General features: G+C 42.9%; 1 protein-coding gene across 4 annotated transcripts in view; it reads right to left on the bottom strand.

The window, feature by feature from the left end:
• The window catches only part of nsd1b (nuclear receptor binding SET domain protein 1b), a 38,641-nt gene that overhangs the window by 6,247 nt on the left and 10,566 nt on the right, over positions 1-21,828 (bottom strand). For all 4 annotated transcript variants that reach the window (XM_078172268.1, XM_078172270.1, XM_033641389.2 and 1 more), the window contains exons 4-20: positions 20,031-20,203; positions 16,751-19,811; positions 15,409-15,521; positions 15,032-15,287; positions 14,185-14,285; positions 13,620-13,662; positions 11,401-11,627; positions 6,991-7,128; positions 4,550-4,673; positions 3,977-4,177; positions 3,709-3,888; positions 2,961-3,117; positions 2,648-2,853; positions 2,444-2,556; positions 1,810-1,956; positions 714-836; positions 481-597 (exon numbers count right to left, since the gene is read on the bottom strand). In XM_078172268.1, coding sequence (XP_078028394.1) covers positions 481-597; positions 714-836; positions 1,810-1,956; positions 2,444-2,556; positions 2,648-2,853; positions 2,961-3,117; positions 3,709-3,888; positions 3,977-4,177; positions 4,550-4,673; positions 6,991-7,128; positions 11,401-11,627; positions 13,620-13,662; positions 14,185-14,285; positions 15,032-15,287; positions 15,409-15,521; positions 16,751-19,811; positions 20,031-20,203 — 5,480 coding nt within the window. The remainder of the gene's footprint in view (positions 1-480; positions 598-713; positions 837-1,809; positions 1,957-2,443; positions 2,557-2,647; positions 2,854-2,960; positions 3,118-3,708; positions 3,889-3,976; positions 4,178-4,549; positions 4,674-6,990; positions 7,129-11,400; positions 11,628-13,619; positions 13,663-14,184; positions 14,286-15,031; positions 15,288-15,408; positions 15,522-16,750; positions 19,812-20,030; positions 20,204-21,828) is intronic.

The raw sequence follows: 21,828 nt of genomic DNA, 5'->3' as shown, positions 1-21,828 counted from the left end.
GAAGTTCCTGAGAAGCCTCAATATGTGTGTGTGTTAGAATGGACAGTCAGGACGTTGAAGACACAGTAAATAAATATTATTTGTTAATTTTTATTTTTGCTAAATTGTCTTGTTTTGTAGGATAATGTGCAGTGTTCATACGCCCGATGCAAAGTGCCACGAATTTCAGCAACAGACACCATTTGGTTATTGAAAAATGTGATTAACAATTTAAAATGGCTCATAATATACAATACATTTTTTTTAACAATATTAACCCTGACAGATTCAACTTAGACCTTTTTGTCAAGTGTTTTCTTACTTTCAGATGAGCTGACTAACCACATTTACCTCTGTTTGAACGTCAGGGAAATTAGTCGTGAGGAACAGCCCTGGTTTTTAGTGTCAGTACGTACCGTAGTGTCAACCGAGGACACAGTTCCTGTTTAAACACACACACACACACACACACACACACACAGTCTGGCTCCAGAGTTGTACCTTGTCCAGTGTCAGCATATAGAAGTTACAGATGTCGTTCTCCTGGGCATGTCTGATCCTGGACCTGCACTCCTCCTCATCAATCACCTCCCCGACGTACTCGCTCACAAACTGACCCTGAGATAATACAACACAGCAAACATCCATTATTTAGCCCGACCCAGTCTCACTGATATCAGCTCTACAGTGGTACAGTAGTGCCAGTATTATTATTAATGACAGTATCCAGTTACCTTCTTGATGTCATGGACACAGCGGAGCCCCCAGCCTCGAGAGAGCGTCCTAAAGATCTCAACCTGGCTGTACTGACGCTTGGTGAATGCCTGGTTGAGGCAGCGTTCGCCCGCCGGACAAACCTGCAAACATTTTAGTGTTTTTGAGATCATTGTTTTGGTTTTACCGTCCACAGCTTCAACTGGTTTTGGTTCAGTTTCAGCGCTTTCATCAGGCTGTTTCAAGCTCCAAAATTCACTCATGTTCTGTCTGTCCTGTCTTTGTAGCTCCGTGTGTGGAACAGTTAAGGAGGTTTATAATGTTTGACGTGCCTGCCTGTGAACTGAATGTTCATTTCATGACCATAAAGCCCAGTTCAGACCAAAGATTTGTGACGTTTTAGAACGCTGCAGAGAAGAGTGTCAGCGGTGTGAACTGGCCAGTCTGAGTGCGACTCAAGATGGCTGATGGTGTCACCTGACACTCAGCTGGTCAAATCACCGGTGGCTGGTTTTAAAGCACGTCACCTGTTTCAACAGCCAATCAGCTTGTAGTGAAGCCCGCTGGTCAAGTCAAAATGACCGCAGACGGCTTGCTGCAGCAGGTGCTCCGTCCCCACTGAGCCCTCTGTTTCTGTCCTCACGGTGTGCCGGTGTTGGACAGTGGGTCGCTGCTGCTGCTGGCTGTATGTGCTTATGCCCCGCCCACACACACACATTCTCATTGACTGATGAATTGGCGCTGGTTATATTATTGTGCCGTACTGATTATGAATACAGTCCATCTGATGCTGGTTTTGTTTTATCACTGTAGCCAGTATCTCACTATCACTATCCTCATTCAGATTTTAAAAAGCTACAAATTATATTCAGCCATAATATAAGTTAAGAGTAAGTTAGAGCGTTGTAGAACGGCACGTTGCAGGTAGTTGCATGTTTCAACTTGTCTTGTTGCAAATTTTGGTCTGAACTGGGGTGTTAACTTCTCCGTGCAGTTCTTACATTTTTGAGCCGTGGGGAACTTGACACCAAGACACAAGGCTTCATTTGCTCTTGATTTTTGAACGTCACTTAACGTGGAGCAATTAACATGAGTGTGGCGGAGGTGTTTCTGTACCTGTGGGTGACATTCGTACAGCAGCATGCGGTTGATGCACTCTGAGTCCATCCCACACGGGCTCTCATCTGTTGCCTTACAGTTGCAGCGCGGGATCTCTGATAGGTCGGCCGTAAATATCTGAACCTTTCCTATTGGTCGATTCACCTGAATGAATCAGAAAAAAAACATGAACACTATTACAACAATTAATATTACATGGATGAGAGTATGCAGACTGAGTAACAATATCGATGTGGGCCTCAAAGGACAATGTACTGTCCAGGATGACACCCAGACGCTGAACCTGAGGGGACGGACAGACTTTGGAGTTGTCAGTGGTCAGAGATAAACTGTGCACATTAGCTAAGGAAAATTTAGTACCTACAAGGAGAACCTCAGTCTTATCACTGTGAAGGTTGAGGAAGTTGTACAAGAACCAAGATTTAGTATCCAATAAGCAGTCAGACAGGGAAGTGGGTGAAAAAGTGGAAGTAGGCTTGGTGGATAGATAGAGTTGGGTGTCATCGGCGTAGAAGTGGAGTTAACGATAATAAAAGATTAAGTCACCACTGATTCACTTTTTAAGACACTTGGAGGATCAATGAAGCATTTTCAGAGTTCAGAAAGACAAAGTAAGACCACAAGTCTGAACCTTGATATGTTTGTAGGGCGGAGGCTTCCTGTCGTTCTTCCTGTCCTCCTGAAGCTGCCGAAGCTCCTTTTCCGCCTGCAGCTCACGAAATCGAACAGCCGCCTCCTCCAAAGCTGAGGAGGAAGATCAACAGTCAGAGAATCGGTCATCCTCGCAGGTACAAACTGAAGACACAACCAACATCTGCCTGAACACGCAGGATACCTTTCTTGTAGGTGGCATCGACACCTTTCCCCATCTTCTCTTTGCTGTTGGCGTCCACGTCCATATAAGGGAAGACCCTGGCCTGGTAGGTCCACAGGTAGTCGTTGGAGCCGAAGAAGTGGACGGGAAACTCCCCGACGTCGTGCCTCATACGCTGGATGTTCTCTGGGATTGTTTTGGGATGGCTGACCTCTGCTGGCCACCACCTTTATGGAGCAAGAGAGGACGAAACACAAAAGGCACAGGCAAATAAAATATCCTAAAATATCTTACTGTAACATAAATCTAATTTAGTTTAAAAGAGAAAACTGACCTGTAACGGCCAACCTTCACCCAGAGGATGTCCTTGTAACGAGGTTTCTTCCCAGCCTTGCAGTCGTTGCAGTACCAGCTGCCTTTAGGCATTTCCATGTTCAGACACTCCCGGTGGAACGCAGCAGGACAAGACTCACAGCACAGCAGACTGCCACCTGCAGGAAGGAAGGAGGAACTGCACTGTTTTCACTGTTTTAAGGTGCGCATGTGAACGTTTGCTAGCTACTGTTTGGCCAGAGCTACACTGAAGTTACATGTAGGTTTTTGGTCCTGTGTCCTGAGTTTATTTGCTCTCTTGCTGAGAGTTAGATGAAAGGATTAATACCACTCTTGTGACTGTACTATAGGAAGCAACAGCCAGCAGCTGGTTAGCTTAACTTAGCACAAAGACTGGAAACTGCAGGAAACAGCCTGGCTCTGTTCGCAGTAACAAAATCTGCCTACAAGCACCTCTAATTTATTGACATATGTGTAAGTATGAATGAAACCTGAAGTGTAGAAATGACAAATCAATTCAAATAAAAAAATCAGTAAGTTTTACAGGAGGTTATGTGCAGGCAACTAGATCCTGCTACTGCTAAGCTAAGCTAGCAGTGGCTTTAAATGTCCTGGACAGACATGAGACTGCTATAAATCCTTTCATGTAACTCCTAGCAAAAAAGTGAATAAGCGTAGTTCCCCAAATGTCTGACTTTTCCTTTAAACTACTGGCTTCAGGCTGAAAGTTTCAGCTGTCAAAGTCGTACCTTCAGTGCAGACGAAACACCAGCTGACGTTGACGTGTTCGTGGTTCTTGACGCCGCGGCGGGGGGTGAAGTGGTTAGGGCAGATGATGCTGTTGTTGGACAGGATGACGCTGCCTGCTGCCATGCACAGGTCTGTAGCGTGATAGGCTACTGGGCAGCGCACACATCGAACCAGGCGACCTATGGAAAAACAAATCGGCAGTCAGTGTGTGGACGGCGCACCAAATAACACAGGTAATTACGATGAAATGAGTGTCCCCTGGTTGACCTTTAGAGATGGACGAGCTGTTGGGGTTAGTGATGAAGCAGGTGAGACAGACGTGGATGGAGCAGCGGAAGCCTCGGTTCACAGGCGCGGTTGGGGCGTAGTTTGCGATACACTCCCCATGGTAAAACTTCCCACACACAGGAATCATACAACGCCGCACGTCCTCACTGCGCTTCTTACAGACAAAGCACGTGTGGATGCCTTAGGAAAAAATAATAATTTTCACCTTTTGAACCTTTAGAGGAGCAAGTTAACATCTATCAGATATACTTTTGAAATTTATATTTATATCAAGGGAACTATTATAACACAAATACACCCAATAACCAACCTGCTGACCACTAAGCCTTGTAAATCATACAAACAATAAACTGGAGTCTTGTTATTTGTAAAGTTTATGTTAATGTACTACAGTTACAATTGGAGGAGCTCAGCAGGGTTTTTGTTGATGCTTAGAGACGCTGCTGGCTCTCTCTGATTGGCTGGTTTTTCCCAGGCTGTTTACTTACACAGTATATTTATTTAATTCAGTTGGAGGCCTTTTTCAGAGAATACTTATAGACACAGATGTACCTGATTTGCACTCCGGACAGACAAACTTCCCTTTAGGGGCCTCGGCCAGAGAGATGCAGGGCAGGTGGAAGGCTCCACAGCACTGACCCTCACACAGCAGCAGCTCCCCCGTCTTCTCACACACCTGGACAGAAAACACACCATACTTTAAAGACCAAATACAATAAGAGTGATTCAAAGTCTGGGTTGGGAGAGAGTTACTGCCTCAAGTGAAGGAGTTCATGGTCTTGTTCACGATTGAGGGTAGTATGGTTATGCGGGCGCTGCACCACACCATCGTAGTTAAAAGGTAGCTCAGTTGAAGGCGAAGCTTTCGATTTCCTGGTCCAACCACATCCCAGCCCTCACCTATGGTCATGAGCTTTGGGTAGAGACTGAAAGAACGAGACTGTGGATACAAGCAGCCAAAATGAGTTTCCTGCATGGGGTGGCTGGGCTCAGCCTTAGAGATAGGGGGAGGAGCTTGGACATCTGGAGGGAGCTCGGCATAGAGCTGCTGCTCCTTTGAATTGAAAGGGATCAGTTGAGGTGGTTCGGGCATTTGATCAGGATCCTCCTGGGCGCCTCCTTTTAGAGATGTTCCAGGCATGTCCCACTGGTAGGAGGCCCCGGGCAGACCCAGAACACACTGGAGGAATTACATATCTCATCTGGCCCGTGAACTCTTTAAGATCCCCCAGCAGAAGCTGGAAAGTGTTGCTGGTGAGAGGGACGTCTGGGGTGCTTTGCTTGGCCTGCTGCCCCTGCAACCTGGCCCCGGATAAGCGGATGAAAATGGATGGATGATTCAAAGTAGCTGTGAATATAGTCAAGTGTTTTAGATGTCTACTTTCTGTGTAGTCTGATGGTTTTAGGGTGGGACTGTTGTTGGGGATCCACAGACTGATACAAAATACATACTTAGGGCCACTGTCATCTTACAAACCTTACCTGTGGGGTAACTGTGTCACTTATGTTGATAAAATGGGAGAATATATTTTGGTGTGTTTAGTAACAAACTGTATTTTCCTCTTGCAGGCCGGTTGGAACTTAAACAGTAATGTCCCATAGTCTGTAGAGAGTGGTCTGGTACGTTCAGACATGTAGCTACAATGGCAGGAAGCAGCAGGAAGTCAGTTATTTTAAATGGACGCCTGCAGAGATGTAGAGGTTTCACTTGGTGCAATTATCCCTGCAGTGTGACATGTTGTCATAACAAGAAACTTGTGTACTTTCTAATGAGACAAGTTATCCAGTCGGTGCTTGAGGAGAAGACATAGCTGACAGTGGAGGCAAGAAATGGCAACATGACTGTTCTATAGTTTATCTTTTTGCAAATATTAAAAAATAATGTAAAAAAAAAAAAAAACAATCTGTGAGCAGGTGGAGATCAGATAGCAGAGGCCAAAACTGCACAGAGAAGTAACAGCCTCCATCACTGACAATCACTGATCTAATCTGACATCTAATTCTCACACAATAATTACCCATAATTACCCCAGGCATAAAACATAAACTAGAATTACAGCCTTGTGGTTATGTGCCTTCACACACCTGTCAAATTGCAATTTCCATCTATGTCAGTGAAAACATGGATGCTTCACACACAGAAGATCTATACAATCAGCACAGTTTCAAGATTAGAGTCACCAATTCAGTATCTGACCAAATGTCTCCCCTTCTGTTCCTGAGATATGACGTTAAAACATGACGATGTCACAGTCAAGCTGACCTTTGACCTTTTGGATAGAAATTGTCATCACTTCATTATTTTATCCTGTTAGACATCTGTGTGACGTTTTGTCATAATTAGCAAATTAATTATAGTGAGGTCACACTCACCTTGACATTTGACCACCAAATTCTAATCAATTAATTTAGTCCAACTGAACATTCGTGCCCAAGTTGAAGAAATTCCTTGAAGTTGTTCTTGAGATACTACATTCACAATTTTACTAAAAGAAGGAAATCGCCTGTTGATTTATATATATAGATCCCAGGGGACATTTTTTGTATTTGGGAGCTGTTTAAATGTGTCATTTGTGGTAGATTTTATTAATATTGTGACAGAATCTGAATCTCACTCTGAGTTACTGTTGTTCACAAACTAAAGAAATGAGAGATCATTTTAGTTTTTACTGAATATTTGAAGCAAAGTGTAAAACTAGATCACAATTCTATGTTCTTTAATTAATGATACATTTTTTTTTACTAATATCATTAGCACAAAAATACCCTGAGATATCATGATATTATTTTAGGGCCATATCACCCGCTCCTAACACCAAGAAACTTCTGTGGTAGATTAAGAAAAGTTCTGAGACAGAAAAACCTGGTGTGCAGTCATGTCAAAAATATGTCCTTATGACATGAAAACTATCTAACAGATATTTTAATGTTCCCTTGTCACCTGAGCACCTGGTTATCCAGTGAGGTAGTGACAACACACACCCAACGCTCACCTGACATATATTCTCCTTCATGGAGGCAGGACCTCCTCGGTCCCCAATGATCTTCCTCGAGGGTAAAAGTGGATCATCGCACAGCAACAAGTCATCCTTCATGGAGGAGAAGCTGTGATCCAAGCCGGACAGGTCACCCTTCAGAGACAACGGAAGAATTCATAAATCAGAGCCTGAAAGTTATTCAGGAAGCTTCCTACAGTTACAGAAGTTACAGTTTAACAACACTCACAACCACAAAGTACAAATTATCTTTGATGTGTGCAGATATGTGATGATGTATCACAGCTCTTTTATGTGTAAGCTTTGTGTGTGAAGCAAATACAATCTGTGACTTAACTCTGATGCCAAAATTAATACATACTAAATCTCAATAACTCGATCATGAGCTTGAGCAGTAAATGTAGAGCAGCAACGATTAATTTATTAGTTTTCAAACATTACATTTACTGCAAACTAAACTGACAATCATTAATTGGTTTGAGTCGTTTTTAGGGGAAAAAAAGGTCAAATTTATCTGATTCCAGCTTTTTAAATGTGAATATTTTCTGATTTATTTGCTCCTCTGTGACAGTAAACTGGATATATTTGGGTTGTGGACAAAACAGGACATTTGAGGACGTCTTCTTGGGCTTTGGGAAACACTGATCGACATTTTTCACCATCTTCTGACATTTTATGGACCAAACGACTCAAGAAAATATTCAACAGATCAATTAGGTGCTGTAAGTTTCACCTAAAATGCCAATCCAAGGCACACCCAGAGTGAAAGCCAGTTCATGTACATGCATGGTCTTTTTCCCCAACAGTCAGAATTACTGTAAGTGCTCCTGTCACTGAGTTACACAAGTTTCAACACACTGAAATAAACGTCTTTTTTAATCCTCGTCTGAATATTTTCTTGAGAAAAGAAGCTGCATCTTGGCATTCTCTCCATGAGCTTCAAGAGGTAGTCACCTGAAATGGTTTTCCAACAGTCTTGAAGGAGTTCCCAGAGGTGTTTAGCACTTGTTGGCCCCTTTGCCTTCACTCTGCGGTCCAGCTCACCCCAAACCATCTCGATTGGGTTCAGGTCCGGTGACTGTGGAGGCCAGGTCATCTGCCGCAGCACTCCATCACTCTCCTTCTTGGTCAAATAGCCCTTACACAGCCTGGAGGTGTGTTTGGGGTCATTGTCCTGTTGAAAAATAAATGATCGTCCAACTAAACGCAAACCGGATGGGATGGCATGTCGCTGCAGGATGCTGTGGTAGCCATGCTGGTTCAGTGTGCCTTCAATTTTGAATAAATCCCCAACAGTGTCACCAGCAAAACACCCCCACACCATCACACCTCCTCCTCCATGCTTCACAGTGGGAACCAGGCATGTGGAATCCATCCGTTCACCTTTTCTGCGTCTCACAAAGACACGGCGGTTGGAACCAAAGATCTCAAATTTGGACTCATCAGACCAAAGCACAGATTTCCACTGGTCTAATGTCCATTCCTTGTGTTTCTTGGCCCAAACAAATCTCTTCTGCTTGTTGCCTCTCCTTAGCAGTGGTTTCCTAGCAGCTATTTGACCATGAAGGCCTGATTGGCGCAGTCTCCTCTTAACAGTTGTTCTAGAGATGGGTCTGCTGCTAGAACTCTGTGTGGCATTCATCTGGTCTCTGATCTGAGCTGCTGTTAACTTGCAATTTCTGAGGCTGGTGACTCGGATGAACTTATCCTCAGAAGCAGAGGTGACTCTTGGTCTTCCTTTCCTGGGTCGGTCCTCATGTGTGCCAGTTTCGTTGTAGCGCTTGATGGTTTTTGCGACTCCACTTGGGGACACATTTGAAGTTTTTGCAATTTTCCGGACTGACTGACCTTCATTTCTTAAAGTAATGATGGCCACTCGTTTTTCTTTAGTTAGCTGATTGGTTCTTGCCATAATATGAATTTTAACAGTTGTCCAATAGGGCTGTCGGCTGTGTATTAACCTGACTTCTGCACAACACAACTGATGGTCCCAACCCCATTGATAAAGCAAGAAATTCCACTAATTAACCCTGATAAGGCACACCTGTGAAGTGGAAACCATTTCAGGTGACTACCTCTTGAAGCTCATGGAGAGAATGCCAATAGTGTGCAAAGCAGTAATCAGAGCAAAGGGTGGCTATTTTGAAGAAACTAGAATATAAAACATGTTTTCAGTTATTTCACCTTTTTTTGTTAAGTACATAACTCCACATGTGTTCATTCATAGTTTTGATGCCTTCAGTGAGAATCTACAATGTCATGAAATAGTCATGAAAATAAAGAAAACGCATTGAATGAGAAGGTGTGTCCAAACTTTTGGCCTGTACTGTATGTGGATGTAATAATTTCTTTAGATTAAAGGAGCTATATGTAAGAAATCTAAAGCAAATAGTTGTAAAATCCTCCTAATATGTCACAGAGACTAAGGAATAATGTTCATATAACATACTGATCTCACCGACAACAATTGTACAGCCAGAATATTCGCATTTAAAAAAATTTTTTACGGTCCGCAAATCATGTTTATGTTTTGAATTTGTGTTTTGGCCTGTTGCGCCACCCACCGCTGTCTACCAGTCACACAGTCAGTAGAGTCTCAGCATCAGTTACAGTTACGACTGCGCTACAATGGCTGACAGTACGACTAAACCCAAATGACCTCGTTATGATTCCCAAAAACGCCAAGACAAAACTCGAGGCAAAGCGAGGGTCTATATAGGAGATGCTTTTGAACGGTGGAAACGGTTGAAAGAGGAGAAGAATTTGAAATCGGATGTCGGAGTGGCTACTCTTCTCCTCGACAGGTAAGCTTTAGCCAAAGTTGGCTAACTAGCATCATAGCTAGACGGGGATGGACATTTCGAATACTTTCAACTGTTATTCATTTTCGATCATACATTGTAACCCATGTGCAGGTGGGTCAACAAACGTTAGCAGCACGGCAAGCAGCATTAGCAGTGTACCGGTACATAGCATTAGCAGCCGGCTCCTCCTCAGCTGTATCCTGGCAGCAGCGTTAGCAGCAGAGAAGCTGGACTTGCTCCAACGGTCCGCTGAAAAACCGAAGATCAAGGACGCAGCGACCCGTGGGCAAACAAATCAGTCTCCAGCGTGCCGCTGTCCAGCAACCTCGATTCTGTAGGGGAGGGGGGGCGGACACAACTCGCGGCAGCATTTTGATTTTGAGTGCAGTAACCGTTTTGGCCACATTCTTACATACAGCACCTTTAAATATTTCACTGGATTTAGATCTGGACTAATGTCAGCGTGTTGCCGCAGCGTCATAGGTTCAATTCCGACCCATGTCCCTTTGCTGCATGTCATCCACTCTCTGTCCCCATTTCACACTAACATTGCCCTACCAAACAAAGGCTAAAAAAAGCCCCCCTGAAAAATTTAAAAAAGGTCAGCATTAATGGCACCACAAGGAGCATTGCTTTGTAACGATGTGTTGTTTGAGTACACCACTAAAACAACAACAAATGCAGCAGTTGTTTTACACATCTTAATCATCAAATATCACCTCAGGAGGGCTGTTGGATTTTTAATCTTCTCTCCCACCTTTCAACTACTCCTCCTGTTAACTCATTCACATTCAAAGATGGAGAAAGTATATGATTTCAGTGTTGGGAAATCCACTGCAACAATATAAACATATACGTCTTAAATTTGGCTCCTCTTCAGGGAATTTTATACAAATGAACGAATAACTAATTGAACATTCAGCTTGTTTTTCAATATCTACAAACTCAGTGGTGGAGAAACGATCTGTGAGCAGGATTTAAATTTGATACATTACTGCAAAAATGATTCGATGTGAGCTGTTGTTTCCCTGCTGGGAAGTTGCTCCCTTTTGCCCGTAAAAAAAAACAGATTGAATCTTTATTAAATCATCTCTTTTAATTGTCATTAACATATCTTTCCTCCCACAGAACGTGCTCTTTCTCTGTTTGAACACTGTCTCCTGGCACCTGCTGACAGACTAGGACACCTCTGGAGCTCTCCTAAATATCGGCCCAGATAAGATTCATTTCCTAAATTAAGTTGATGATGCAGGCAAACCACCGCTTCACCCAGCGCATTCTTGGCAAGATGCTAGAAATAGTCCAGACTGTTAGAAAAGATTTCCGCAGACTTACATCTACGCAATGTTTCACTTTACTGTGAAACTTCATCAGCTCTGATGAGGGTGTAAATTAAGCTGATAAAATCTTTTAATTCAAGACTTAAAATAGGAGCGAATATGCATCACTGATAAATATGAATCCTGAAATCAAATTTAGCAACTTAAGAGAAGAGCAAGTGGAAGAGCACAGTGTGCAAAGTGACAGTAAATCATTCACTTTAATGCAACAAAGTTCCTTCAGTGTGCAGAATGAACAGAGGAACAAAAGTAAGACAACTGACCTCTGACTCTGCTGTGTCCTTTTTGTCCTCTGCTTGAGGAGCATCTATGCCTTCTGACGCCGTCTCCACTGGGGCAGGTTCGGGTGGGTTTGGCGCTGGAGTGGAAGGTGCAGGAGAGGTGGGAGGGGGATCTTTGGGCGCACAGGTGGAAGCTTCTGTGGGTGTCGGTGCGGAGCTGGCTGCTGTGAGCTGCTTACTCTTTGATTTAAAAGATGGCGGTCCAGAATCTGGGTGTAACAAAGATGTGTTAGTTACAAGACAGATGTGTTAGTTACCATATTTAAGCAGTGTTCATCACAATTATTCATTTAAGTCACAACACTGCAATACAATTTCAGAGTTAAACAATTTATTCTGATTAAGAATCTGGATTATTTTAAATCCTATTTGCCTTATGAGTAACATTTAACTCTTTAAAGGGGTATTTTGTGTCTTTTATATAATGTAACAATAAAGGAAGTTCATAAATGTGGCCAACGTTTTAAATAATGATGTTAAAGTGTGTAAAAGTAATCCTTTAGGCAGAAACCTCAGACTGTTCACAACACTGTTTCCAACAGTTTTTCTACTCTGGCTACAGTATGATGTCATGGTGTGCTGGATTTAGTATTTACATTATGTAGCCTACACTGCTACATGTAGCTGCATGCTAACATAAGGGAAATATGTCATCTTGATTGCTGACGTACATTTCTTCCCAATTTTGTTTGGAACATGTCCAGTTCCGTTAGGAAGCTTTTATTGGTCAGTTTTTACAGATAAAAGTGCCACTGTTCTCCGTTACAGTCATTCCTCTGCTGAAAGTACAGTGCTACATGTAGCTACGGGCTAATGTCAGGGAAACATGTAATCTTGGTTGCTGAAGTTGTCAGTTTTTCAGATCATATTCCTGCTGGAACATGTTTAGAAGCTTTCATTGGGGATTTGTCATGGTAGAAAGGTCCACTATTCTCCATTACAGTCACTCCTTGGAAAGTACACTGCTACATGTAGCTACATGCTAACGTCTGGGAAACATGTAAACCTGTTTCTGATGTTGTCAGTTTCTCCCTGATTTCATATCATATTCCTGTTGGAACACATTTGGTTATTAAGATTTTGGTTTAGAAGCTTTTATTGGGGATTTTTCTTGGTAGAAAGTGCCACTGTTGTTCTTTACAGGGTACATTGCTACATGTGGCAACATGCTAACATCAGGGAAACATGTAATCCTGGTCGCTAATGGTGTACATTTCTCCCTGATTTCAGATCATACTCCTGCTGGAGCATGTTCGGTTGTCAAGATTTTGGTTTGGAAACTTTTATTGGGGATTTTCCTTGGAAGATTTTCCATTACAGGCATCCCCCTGCTGAAAGTACACTGCTACATGTAGCTATATGCTAATGTCTGAGAAACATGTAATCTGGGTTTCTGATGTTGTAAATTCTACCCAATTTCTGCTAAACATGTCTTCTAGTTGTGTTTAGAAGCTTGTCTTGGTGAGTTTTTACAGATAAAAGTGCCACTGTTCTCTGTTACAGTCATTCCCTGGCTGCAAATGCACTGCTTACATGCATGTAGCTACATGCTAACGTCAGGAAACATGTCATCTTGGTTGGTGATGCTGTAAATGTTTCCCTGATCTGATTTCAGATCATATTCCTGCTCGAACAAGTTTAATTGTTAACGTTTTGGTTTAGGAGCTTTTATTGGGTATTGTTTTTTGGTAGAAAGTGCCACTGTTCTCTGTTATAGCTTTTCCTCATCTTAAGGTACACTGCTACATGTAGCTACACGCTAATGTCAAGGAAACATGTAATCTTGGTTGCTGAAGTTGTCAATTTCACTCCAGTTTAAGATTATATTCCTGCTGGAACATGTCTAGTTGGGTTTAAAAGCTTTTAGTAGTGACTTTTTCATGGTCATTCTTTGGCTGAAAGTACAGTGCTACATGTAGCTACATGCTTACATCAGGGAAACATGTCAACTTGGTCGCCCATGTTGTTAATTTCTTCCTGATTTTGGTTGGAACATGTGTGGTTGTGTTTAGAAACTTTTACTGGTGATCTTTCACAGTAAAAAGTGCTGAATTCTCCACTCTTCAATTTTCTGAAGTTAGCCAGACAAACTCCTAGGGAAATCATTTTCACACAAAATGTACACAAATAAAAAAGCAACATATACTATAATGAATTGCACCACAGTAGGAAAACACAATGCTGTGAGGTGATTCACTGACCTGAGTGAGCCACAGGATTTGAATTATTCTTCAGTGTTTTGACCTGTGAAAAGAGAAACATGAACAAAACCTCTTCCTGTCAAACTGAAGCATTAAAACTTTGTACTGAAACGTCCTAATCCATTCATACGTGATACTGCGTTTGTGTTATCTTCCCTGATCCTGAATACTGTGTCTGTCCAACATGCTGTTCTCTGTCTCCATGTTGCTGCAGACTGAACTGAATTATTTTGTTTTGTGGCTAATTTTTGACTGAATTAATCTAATTATCATTTTGGAGGCTGCAGTTGGTGCTGATGTTGCATTGAACTGTATTAAAACAATATTTAGATATTGAAAATATTTATTTATGTAATAATATAAAAAACATATCATGATAACCCAGTGCAACATACACAGACTTTACAAAAACACAACACTTTTGAGTTTACTGTAGAGCTGGACAACTGCTCTGGACGGGACTGGACTGTAAAGTGGTACCTGAGAGAATAAATACACACACGTGACACACACTCACACAGATGTACCACAGATGAACACATGTACAAACAACAGATACATTTACCTTCTTCTTGGGGCCTGTTGAGGCCTCGGCCTCCAGACAGTACTCCAGGATCTTCTGCGTTGGTTTCCTCTTCCGCTTCTTCTCCAGCACAGGAGCACTTCCTGTGAATCACATATGATAAATAAAAACACTCATTGTTGTATATTCACCCAGTAGTTCCCTGACTTTGGCTTGTGATCCTTCACAAAAAAATAACACAAAGCAAAGCGGTGTTTTAGGGGGAAATGTTTAAACGTCTTCCTCTTCAGAGTGAATCCCCTGAACTGCTCTGATGGTTTTGTTTAAATGACCGTTTGAGACCTAAAAATGTCAAATTACCTAAGATTTAAAAAAAACAGCAAAGATTAAGGTCCGAAAAATGATCTGTGGAGCAGAAATTAAAGTCTCTTTCCTTCTTTCCTCTCCTGTTAATCATCTCATGACCAACAACAAATTCATCTGTCAGCAACTGTAAAATGCTGCAAACGTACTAAGGCATCACTATATCATTACTACTACTGCTACTACAACTACAACTACTACTATTTCCTCCAGCACACAATATTTTTAACTGTGAACTTCCATCTTTGTGACAACAGTTTTGAAACAGTTTTTTTTCCTGTTTCAACATGTTAATCGCTCATGCACAAACTCAGGTCCATACAGAAATGATTTTCCCAGTTTGGTGTGGAAGAATTTAATCTCAACCTAATCCAGCACCTTTATGATGCATTGGAAGACTGACTGCAAGTCCTCGTTCAGGTGTCCACATTCTTTTGGCCATGCAGTGTGTTGAAGACTTTATTCTCTCTGAGAAAACTTCACACTCTCTGTTTTAAGCTGCAAACAAACACAATAATGTCCTCACCATTGTCTTTGACGAGGCCTTCTGACAGCGAGGGGTCAGCTTCAGGAGGAGGGGTTAGTGTGTCGATGGAAAGCACCGGTGCATCTTGGGTAGTTGTGTTTTCAGTGCTGGGAATTTGTATTTCAGAGGGTGTTGTTGCGGTGATCTCCTCAGGAGGTGGGGTCTGTATTTCAGGAAGCAAATTCAAGGACGGGTGGTCGTGTGCGCTGTTGTCCAATGCCGGGGGTTCGGACGTGGACGTTATGGGCTGAGCAGCCTGAGAAAACAAAATGATTTCAGTGATGCGAGCTTTGTGTGTAGCTGCAAACAAGTGACGCTTAGTGCCAACAACATATAATTACTAAGTTACAAAAGATCTTACTTTGTGTGATTTTTACCTTTCCAATCAACTGGAGAGGCTTTTTGGTTTTCTTCCTGGTGGAGAAAATCTGATCATATTCTTCAGTCCATTCAATCAGCCTCTTGCTTGGTTTCCTAATTCGTTTATGTGCTGAAAGAAAGTAAATAAGAAAAGACACTTGCTTTTTTTACTTCCTGATGTTTACAGTAGAGTAATAGAGAAATTAAATGAGTTGTGTCGCCTTTAAGGTTCCACTGGAGGTAATAACAGCACCAAAACAATGTCTGTATAAATGGGACAGCCAGCAGGACGAGATCATGGGCAGCACTATGTCACATTCTGACGATGTGTTATGCATGCACCCCCCACCTGGGAGATTTGAAAAGTAGCTGGTAGAAGTTAGCAGCTAACTCACAGACCAAGAACAGCGGCCAAAAATGTCTGCAAATTGTGAAAACAATGGAGTCTGGGAGAGCCGTACCCTCTGAGCAGAGAATAAGATTAGCTACTGCATAAAAGAGACGGTAATATGCTGACACATATGTTATATGTCACACTAGAGGCCTATGCAGTTGTGTTACATGTCATGCTTGTCACACCTCTTTTGAGTCTGCAATGTCATCATGCTGTTTAAAATAACGCACTGTAGGTACTGTATCGATTCAACACAGGAGTATAAATCCCGCAGTAGTAGTGGCACTATAATGCAATCTCTTTGTAAAAAGGGCTTTTGAGTCAGATCTACCCCTCGCTCCTCCACAGCTCCTTTCTCTTTGCGACTGTCAAAAAGCCAAACTTTAGGCTTAAAAACAGGAGCCCAGAAACCCCTAGGTGACTTTATAGTGGCTACTTCCATTTCTTAATACAGTGTATGACCCAATCAAACTTTTAGGAGAGGCAATTCCAAACTTTTGAATGTCTGTGTAAATTTGTTAAAATTTTGGCAAACTGGCACCATTTAAGTAGTTAAAGTAAAAATTTGCCATGTACCTGTGGATGTACAGCCAACTAGGGTTTGGTACCATTCACATTTGAACTGGTACCAGTGCTGGTACCTGCAATTCGACTCTGAGAAAAACTTCTTTTCTTCTGAAAATCAGGGGACAAAACTATAATAACTACAACTTCTCTTTCAGAGAAATGGAATACTCCCAGGATTTGGGTCACACTGTGCTTCAGTGAGGCATCAGTGGCTTAGTGGATAGAGAAGGCACCCCATGTACAAAGTCCCTGTCCTTGCTGCAGCGGCCCAAGTTTGATTCCAGCCTGCAGTCCCCTGCTGCGTGTCGTCCCCTCTATCTCCCTCCCTTTCATGCTAAACTGTCCTATCCATTAAAGGCAAAAATACTGCCCACTGGGATAAACTAGACTGTCCTTACCTTTTGGAGCCTTGTCGCCCTCTCCAGCCTTGTACATAAAGTTTGTGTTAGTCTCAGTGCAGCCTCCAACAAGGCCATTCGGCTTTTCCAGACACAGCGTAGTGTCACACCCCCTCTGCTCCAAAGGCACCATGTTCTGTAGATTCGCATTTATTCTGCTCCACCTGTCTTCCTCCTCCCCCACCACTCCTTCACTATCTCCAGGCTGCTTCTTCCAGCCACTGGTCTGTATGCCCAACAGGGACTGGACTCTTGATGAGCAATCCACTCCTGATGAAGAGTCTACTGCTGGCAAGGACTCCAGTCCTGGGAAACCAGGTCCAGACCTGGCAGGACGACAAGGCACTTTACGGTTGGCTTTCTTTCTAACGCCAGTGGAACTGCCCCTTCTGTTGTAGGGCCTCTTGGACGCCTGACTTGTGCTCTCCTCACTGTGTTTGATTTCAATTTTGTCTAGACTTGAATTTGAATTTTTAACATGTTCGATTTGTTGAGCTTGGCCTGTGAGTGTAACCTCTCCAGGCATCACTAAAGGTTCCTCCTTAACATGTGCACTTGGGGGCCCAATTTCCAGTTCTAAGGGGGTCCCGTCTCGTTCTCTAGTGTCATGCAAGTCCTTGAGCATCATGAGAAAAGTGCTGAACTTGTAGTTTGCATCTGGTTTGAAAGAGATGGGTTTACCATCCCTATCATTTGTCAGGGACTGGAAGGACACCTCTTCCACGTTTTTAAAGGCATTCATAAAAGCAAATGGTGAGGGAGGCGAGGAAGAGAAGTGTATATCAGAGGAATGATCTTCCCTCTTGGCCTTTACCTTAGAAGTAAGGGGTATGAAGTCCATTGGTGGAGTTGAGGATATTGAGAGGTCTTCATCTTCGCTCTTGACATCAACTTCGAAGTCAACCGTATCAGAAAACGTCAAAGAGGGGGTGCTACAGCTAGAAAACGTGTCCTGATCATACCCACCATTGTCATTATGATGAGATTTAAGAGATTTAATTTTATTGCTAAAGTCCAGTTTGGACTTGCGCGCAGTGTTGCACACAAGATCCTCAGCTTTTCTGTAAGGATTTAAGAGTTCCTTCTGCTCAGCCTCCTTCCTGGCTTTTTCACGCTTCTTCTGTTCCGCCTCCTGCATGGCCCTCAGGGCTCTGGTCATCAGCCGACTGCTAGCTGGGAGGTGGGCAGGCTGCTCATGGAGAAGGACTTTCTTGACTTCTTCTTGAACCTGCTTTGACTTGTGGATGACTTTCTTCGATTTTGCAGAAGATGGGCCTTCAGGCACATGAGCTTTCTTACATACTGAATCCCCATGCCGGTGCAAAAGCAGAGGAGTTGCATTAAAATCTGTACTAGTGGCAGATGTTTTGTTTTGCTCTGAGCTGCCTAACTCTTCAGAGGACATGCTTGTTCCATTGGATGCAGACACCTTCTCTCCTTCTGGCTGTTCTGATTGGTTAGAGGATGAGTAAGTCACATTGCCAGGGCTCACATTTAAAACCTGTTCTGCTTCTTGGCTACGTAACTCATCAGACACACTGGCCACACTGGAGGCAACAATAGTTTTAGCTTTTCCTGATTCTGATGAGAGACGCAGAACACCAGTCCCACCACTTGCTTTCAACTTCTTAACTGAGACCTTTATTGATTCTGAACTGACTACCTGCTCTAGGGAGACACTTGCTTTGCCGTCCACCCACTCTGATTGTTTAGTAGACACTTTAGTCACATCAGTACCTGGTGTTTTTTCATTCTTTGTACATCCAGGATGGTCACCAGGGCTAACAGTTACACTGGAATTTAGGAACTTTTTACCCTTTATGTCCTTGCGTATTAATTTGACAAATGGCAGCCTACACTTCGAGACCAGACTTGTTTGCTTTTCTAGCTTTACTAATGGGTCAGTAGTGTCAATATTTAAAGGGGACCCTGGACTCTTTTTAGTTTCTTTTTCTTCTGCTTGGTCAGAAATCCTGTCAGTTACATGGATCTTTTTATTAGCCATCATGTCTGAATGTTCAGTTCGACCAACTCTCAATCTGGATTGGTTGGACTGGTCATTGACAGTGACTGGGCTTGGCGGCTGTGAGGCCTTTTCAACATCTGAGCTATCTAATTGGTCAGACAGCAAGCCAGTAGTAGTGTCAGTTGTATTACTGACAATCTGTCTACCCTTTGAATATCCACACTTGTCAGAGGGCACACCAGTCTCAACAGAGACGAGGGACTTCTGCTTGTCTGACAGTCCTGACTGTTCAGTGGGACTGCCAGCTGTACCAAAAGGCCTGTTAGCAACCAGGGGGTTTTTACACTTTGAATGTCCCAACTGTTCAGGTGACAGATTTGTTTCAGCAGGAGTCTTATGCTTGTCTGACAACACTGACTGGTCACTGAGCCCACCACTGGAAGAGGAGGCACTAGGAACCAGTGTCTTTTTAGTTACAACAGATGAGTTCTTCTTCTTACAGGGCACCTTACTAAAGAGAGTGCGGTCCGGCATCGGACTGGTTGTTTTGGGTCGTCTGTCTTTGCCTGATTTACTGAACCACAGACCACTCTGAATCTCTGGCTGCTTCTTCACCTCTTTGACAACTGTAACGGATGGCTGAGTTGGAGCTAGCTTAGACTGACGTTCAAGTGCTTTAGGACACAAAATCTTAGGGACTGAGTCGAGGTCAGAATATGGGCATTCTCCATTGCCTCTATCTGACTGGTCAGGGCTATTATGCAACGTCTTTTTAGAGTGTTTGCTACTCATGTCCTTTGACGATTTACTTGGTTTCTTCTTGCCAGATTTCCTTAAAGTGCTTGGCTTTGCTGGAATTGTAACTGGGGATGAAATGGATCCATTGGTCAAGTGCGATGACTCAGGAAGTGGAAGTGGTGAAGGGGAGGGAAGAAAGGTTGGCTGGGCCTTATTCTCGCTCTCCACTGTGGGACTGTCGTGGAAGGCATCGTCTATGGAGGAAGGAATGGAGGAATCTGTTTTGGGTTTTTCTTGGAGAAAAAATTCCGCTTCTGCCACGCTGGATTTCCAAGAGTCCTGATAACGCTTTGCAATCTGCAGGAAGACAAAGGGTAAACACTGCTCAATATTTGCTCACAAATCATGGCAGTTTACAGAAGAACTGGTTTAGGATAAGCGATGTAACTGAAAGTATTCCTGAACAGGTCTACAAACTTTTATATTGTCTAGCACGATGATAACCTATGATGTTTTAGATCAGGTTTTTATTAGGGCATGCAATTAATTACTCATCATTCATAAAACAGTAATTACAGTGTATTTGTAGTTCTGCTCCCTTTGCTTCCCCCTCCGGCGCAGTAGGGGCAGCTGTTCAAATTCAAACCCTCCATGGAAACTGTGAGTTGCTTTTTCCTCCACCCAGGTTAGTTCCACAGGCTCCCCAAAGGTCCTGACATGGTAGAGCCGACAGGGCCGGTCACTGGGTTCTTAGACGACAACAAAGTCTCATGAGACACAAATTAAAACTACATCATCCTGCACAGTAAGAAGATGAGTGCATCAACTAGGCAAAGAGAGCTTTAAAATGCAAGGACACTGAACTCTCGACAATCAAATGTGCATACTAGTGTCAGCTGAAATAATGGCTGTAGATTCATGGCAATTTTCTCAACCTGCTGAGACATTAGGACAATCCGGCAATAGCGTTTGTGACTAGTCTAAAAGGGACAGTTCACCCCAAAACCAAAAGAATATATCTTTTCCTATTTATCAGTCTAGATTGTTTTGGTGTGAGTTGCAGAGCGTTGGCAATATTGGCTATAGAGATGTCTGCTTTCTCTCCAATATAATGGAAGTAGATGGCACAAATTTTTATTCATTTTTTTTTTAAACCAAGAATTACCACCCAAATTTGAAGAAATTCCCTTACGGTGCTGCTGAGATATTGTGTTCACATGATTGAGCTTCATCCAAGTGAACGTCTCTGCACCTAGATATATTCCATCTCCTCAAGATATCGCATTCACAAGACTTTGACCACCAAAATTTATACAGTTCACTGTTGAGTCCAAGTGGACATTGCGCCAAATTTGAAGAAAATTCTGTCAAGGCGTTCTCAAGATCATGGCCTGAGAATGGGATGGATGGACAACCCGAAACATAATGCTCCAATACCTCCAGTCAGGGTGATCGCCTGTGCAGGGGCATAAAATGTGGATAACTTCTAAGCCCCAGTTATCCGAATACCAACCGAACGGGCCATTTAACCAACAGTTACAGGCCGCCACTCCGAAATGTCGCCATTCCGATGGTTTGCCATTCCGATTTCTGGTCCCTGAGTCCTGACAGTAAGCTATGGAGAGCCTGTAGAAGCCGTATTTCCCATGCATGTCAGCGATTTTCACCGGGGACGCACGCGAGTAATTCAGGCTGACATTACCTGTTTTTCAGCTAACTCCTCTGGTAATTTTATTAAAAAGCATAGCATATAGGTCCACAGTAACTTATTATTATTATTATTGGGTCTTATAAGAGTGGGCTACAATGAGTACCGGGCCATCAAATCACAGCATCTGAGGTGAGAGGACACGAAATTGTGTGCGGTACTCATTGAAGCCCACTGGCAAACAACCCCCTTAACGAATGCGCCGTTTTAATAGAATGGAGCACGTAGGCTACTGATCTGTTGCCAAACCCAGTCCCACACCATTTCTTTTCATATTCACAGTCTATCACAGTTAGTCAACAATTAGTATCACATTTTTTGTGTACAAATTTTTCATAACCGTTTATGATCTCAAACAAGTGTACACGTGTAAACGTGTACACGGACTCAGCCCTAATAGAAAGCGGACATCTCTTCAGCTGATATCTCCAACGTTCTGCAACTCACACCAAAATAATTCAGGTTGATAAATAGCACTACAGGTAAGAGGAAAAATGTGTATTTTTGATTTTGTGGTGAACTGTCCCTTTAAATATGTATCGGCATCCACGGTTGCAAAGGAAAAACATATCATGACCGTATGATGCGGACAGTGGGCATGTCAGTACAACATAACATGATTAACAGAGAGTGATGAAGGGGATCCATGGGTTGAAGATATAATGT

The sequence above is a fragment of the Epinephelus lanceolatus genome, chromosome 11 (assembly GCF_041903045.1).
Source record: "Epinephelus lanceolatus isolate andai-2023 chromosome 11, ASM4190304v1, whole genome shotgun sequence".
NCBI classification, from domain to species: Eukaryota; Metazoa; Chordata; class Actinopteri; order Perciformes; family Serranidae; genus Epinephelus; species Epinephelus lanceolatus.
Note: the sequence above shows the minus strand (reverse complement) of the source record. Positions and strands in the feature narration are given on the sequence as shown.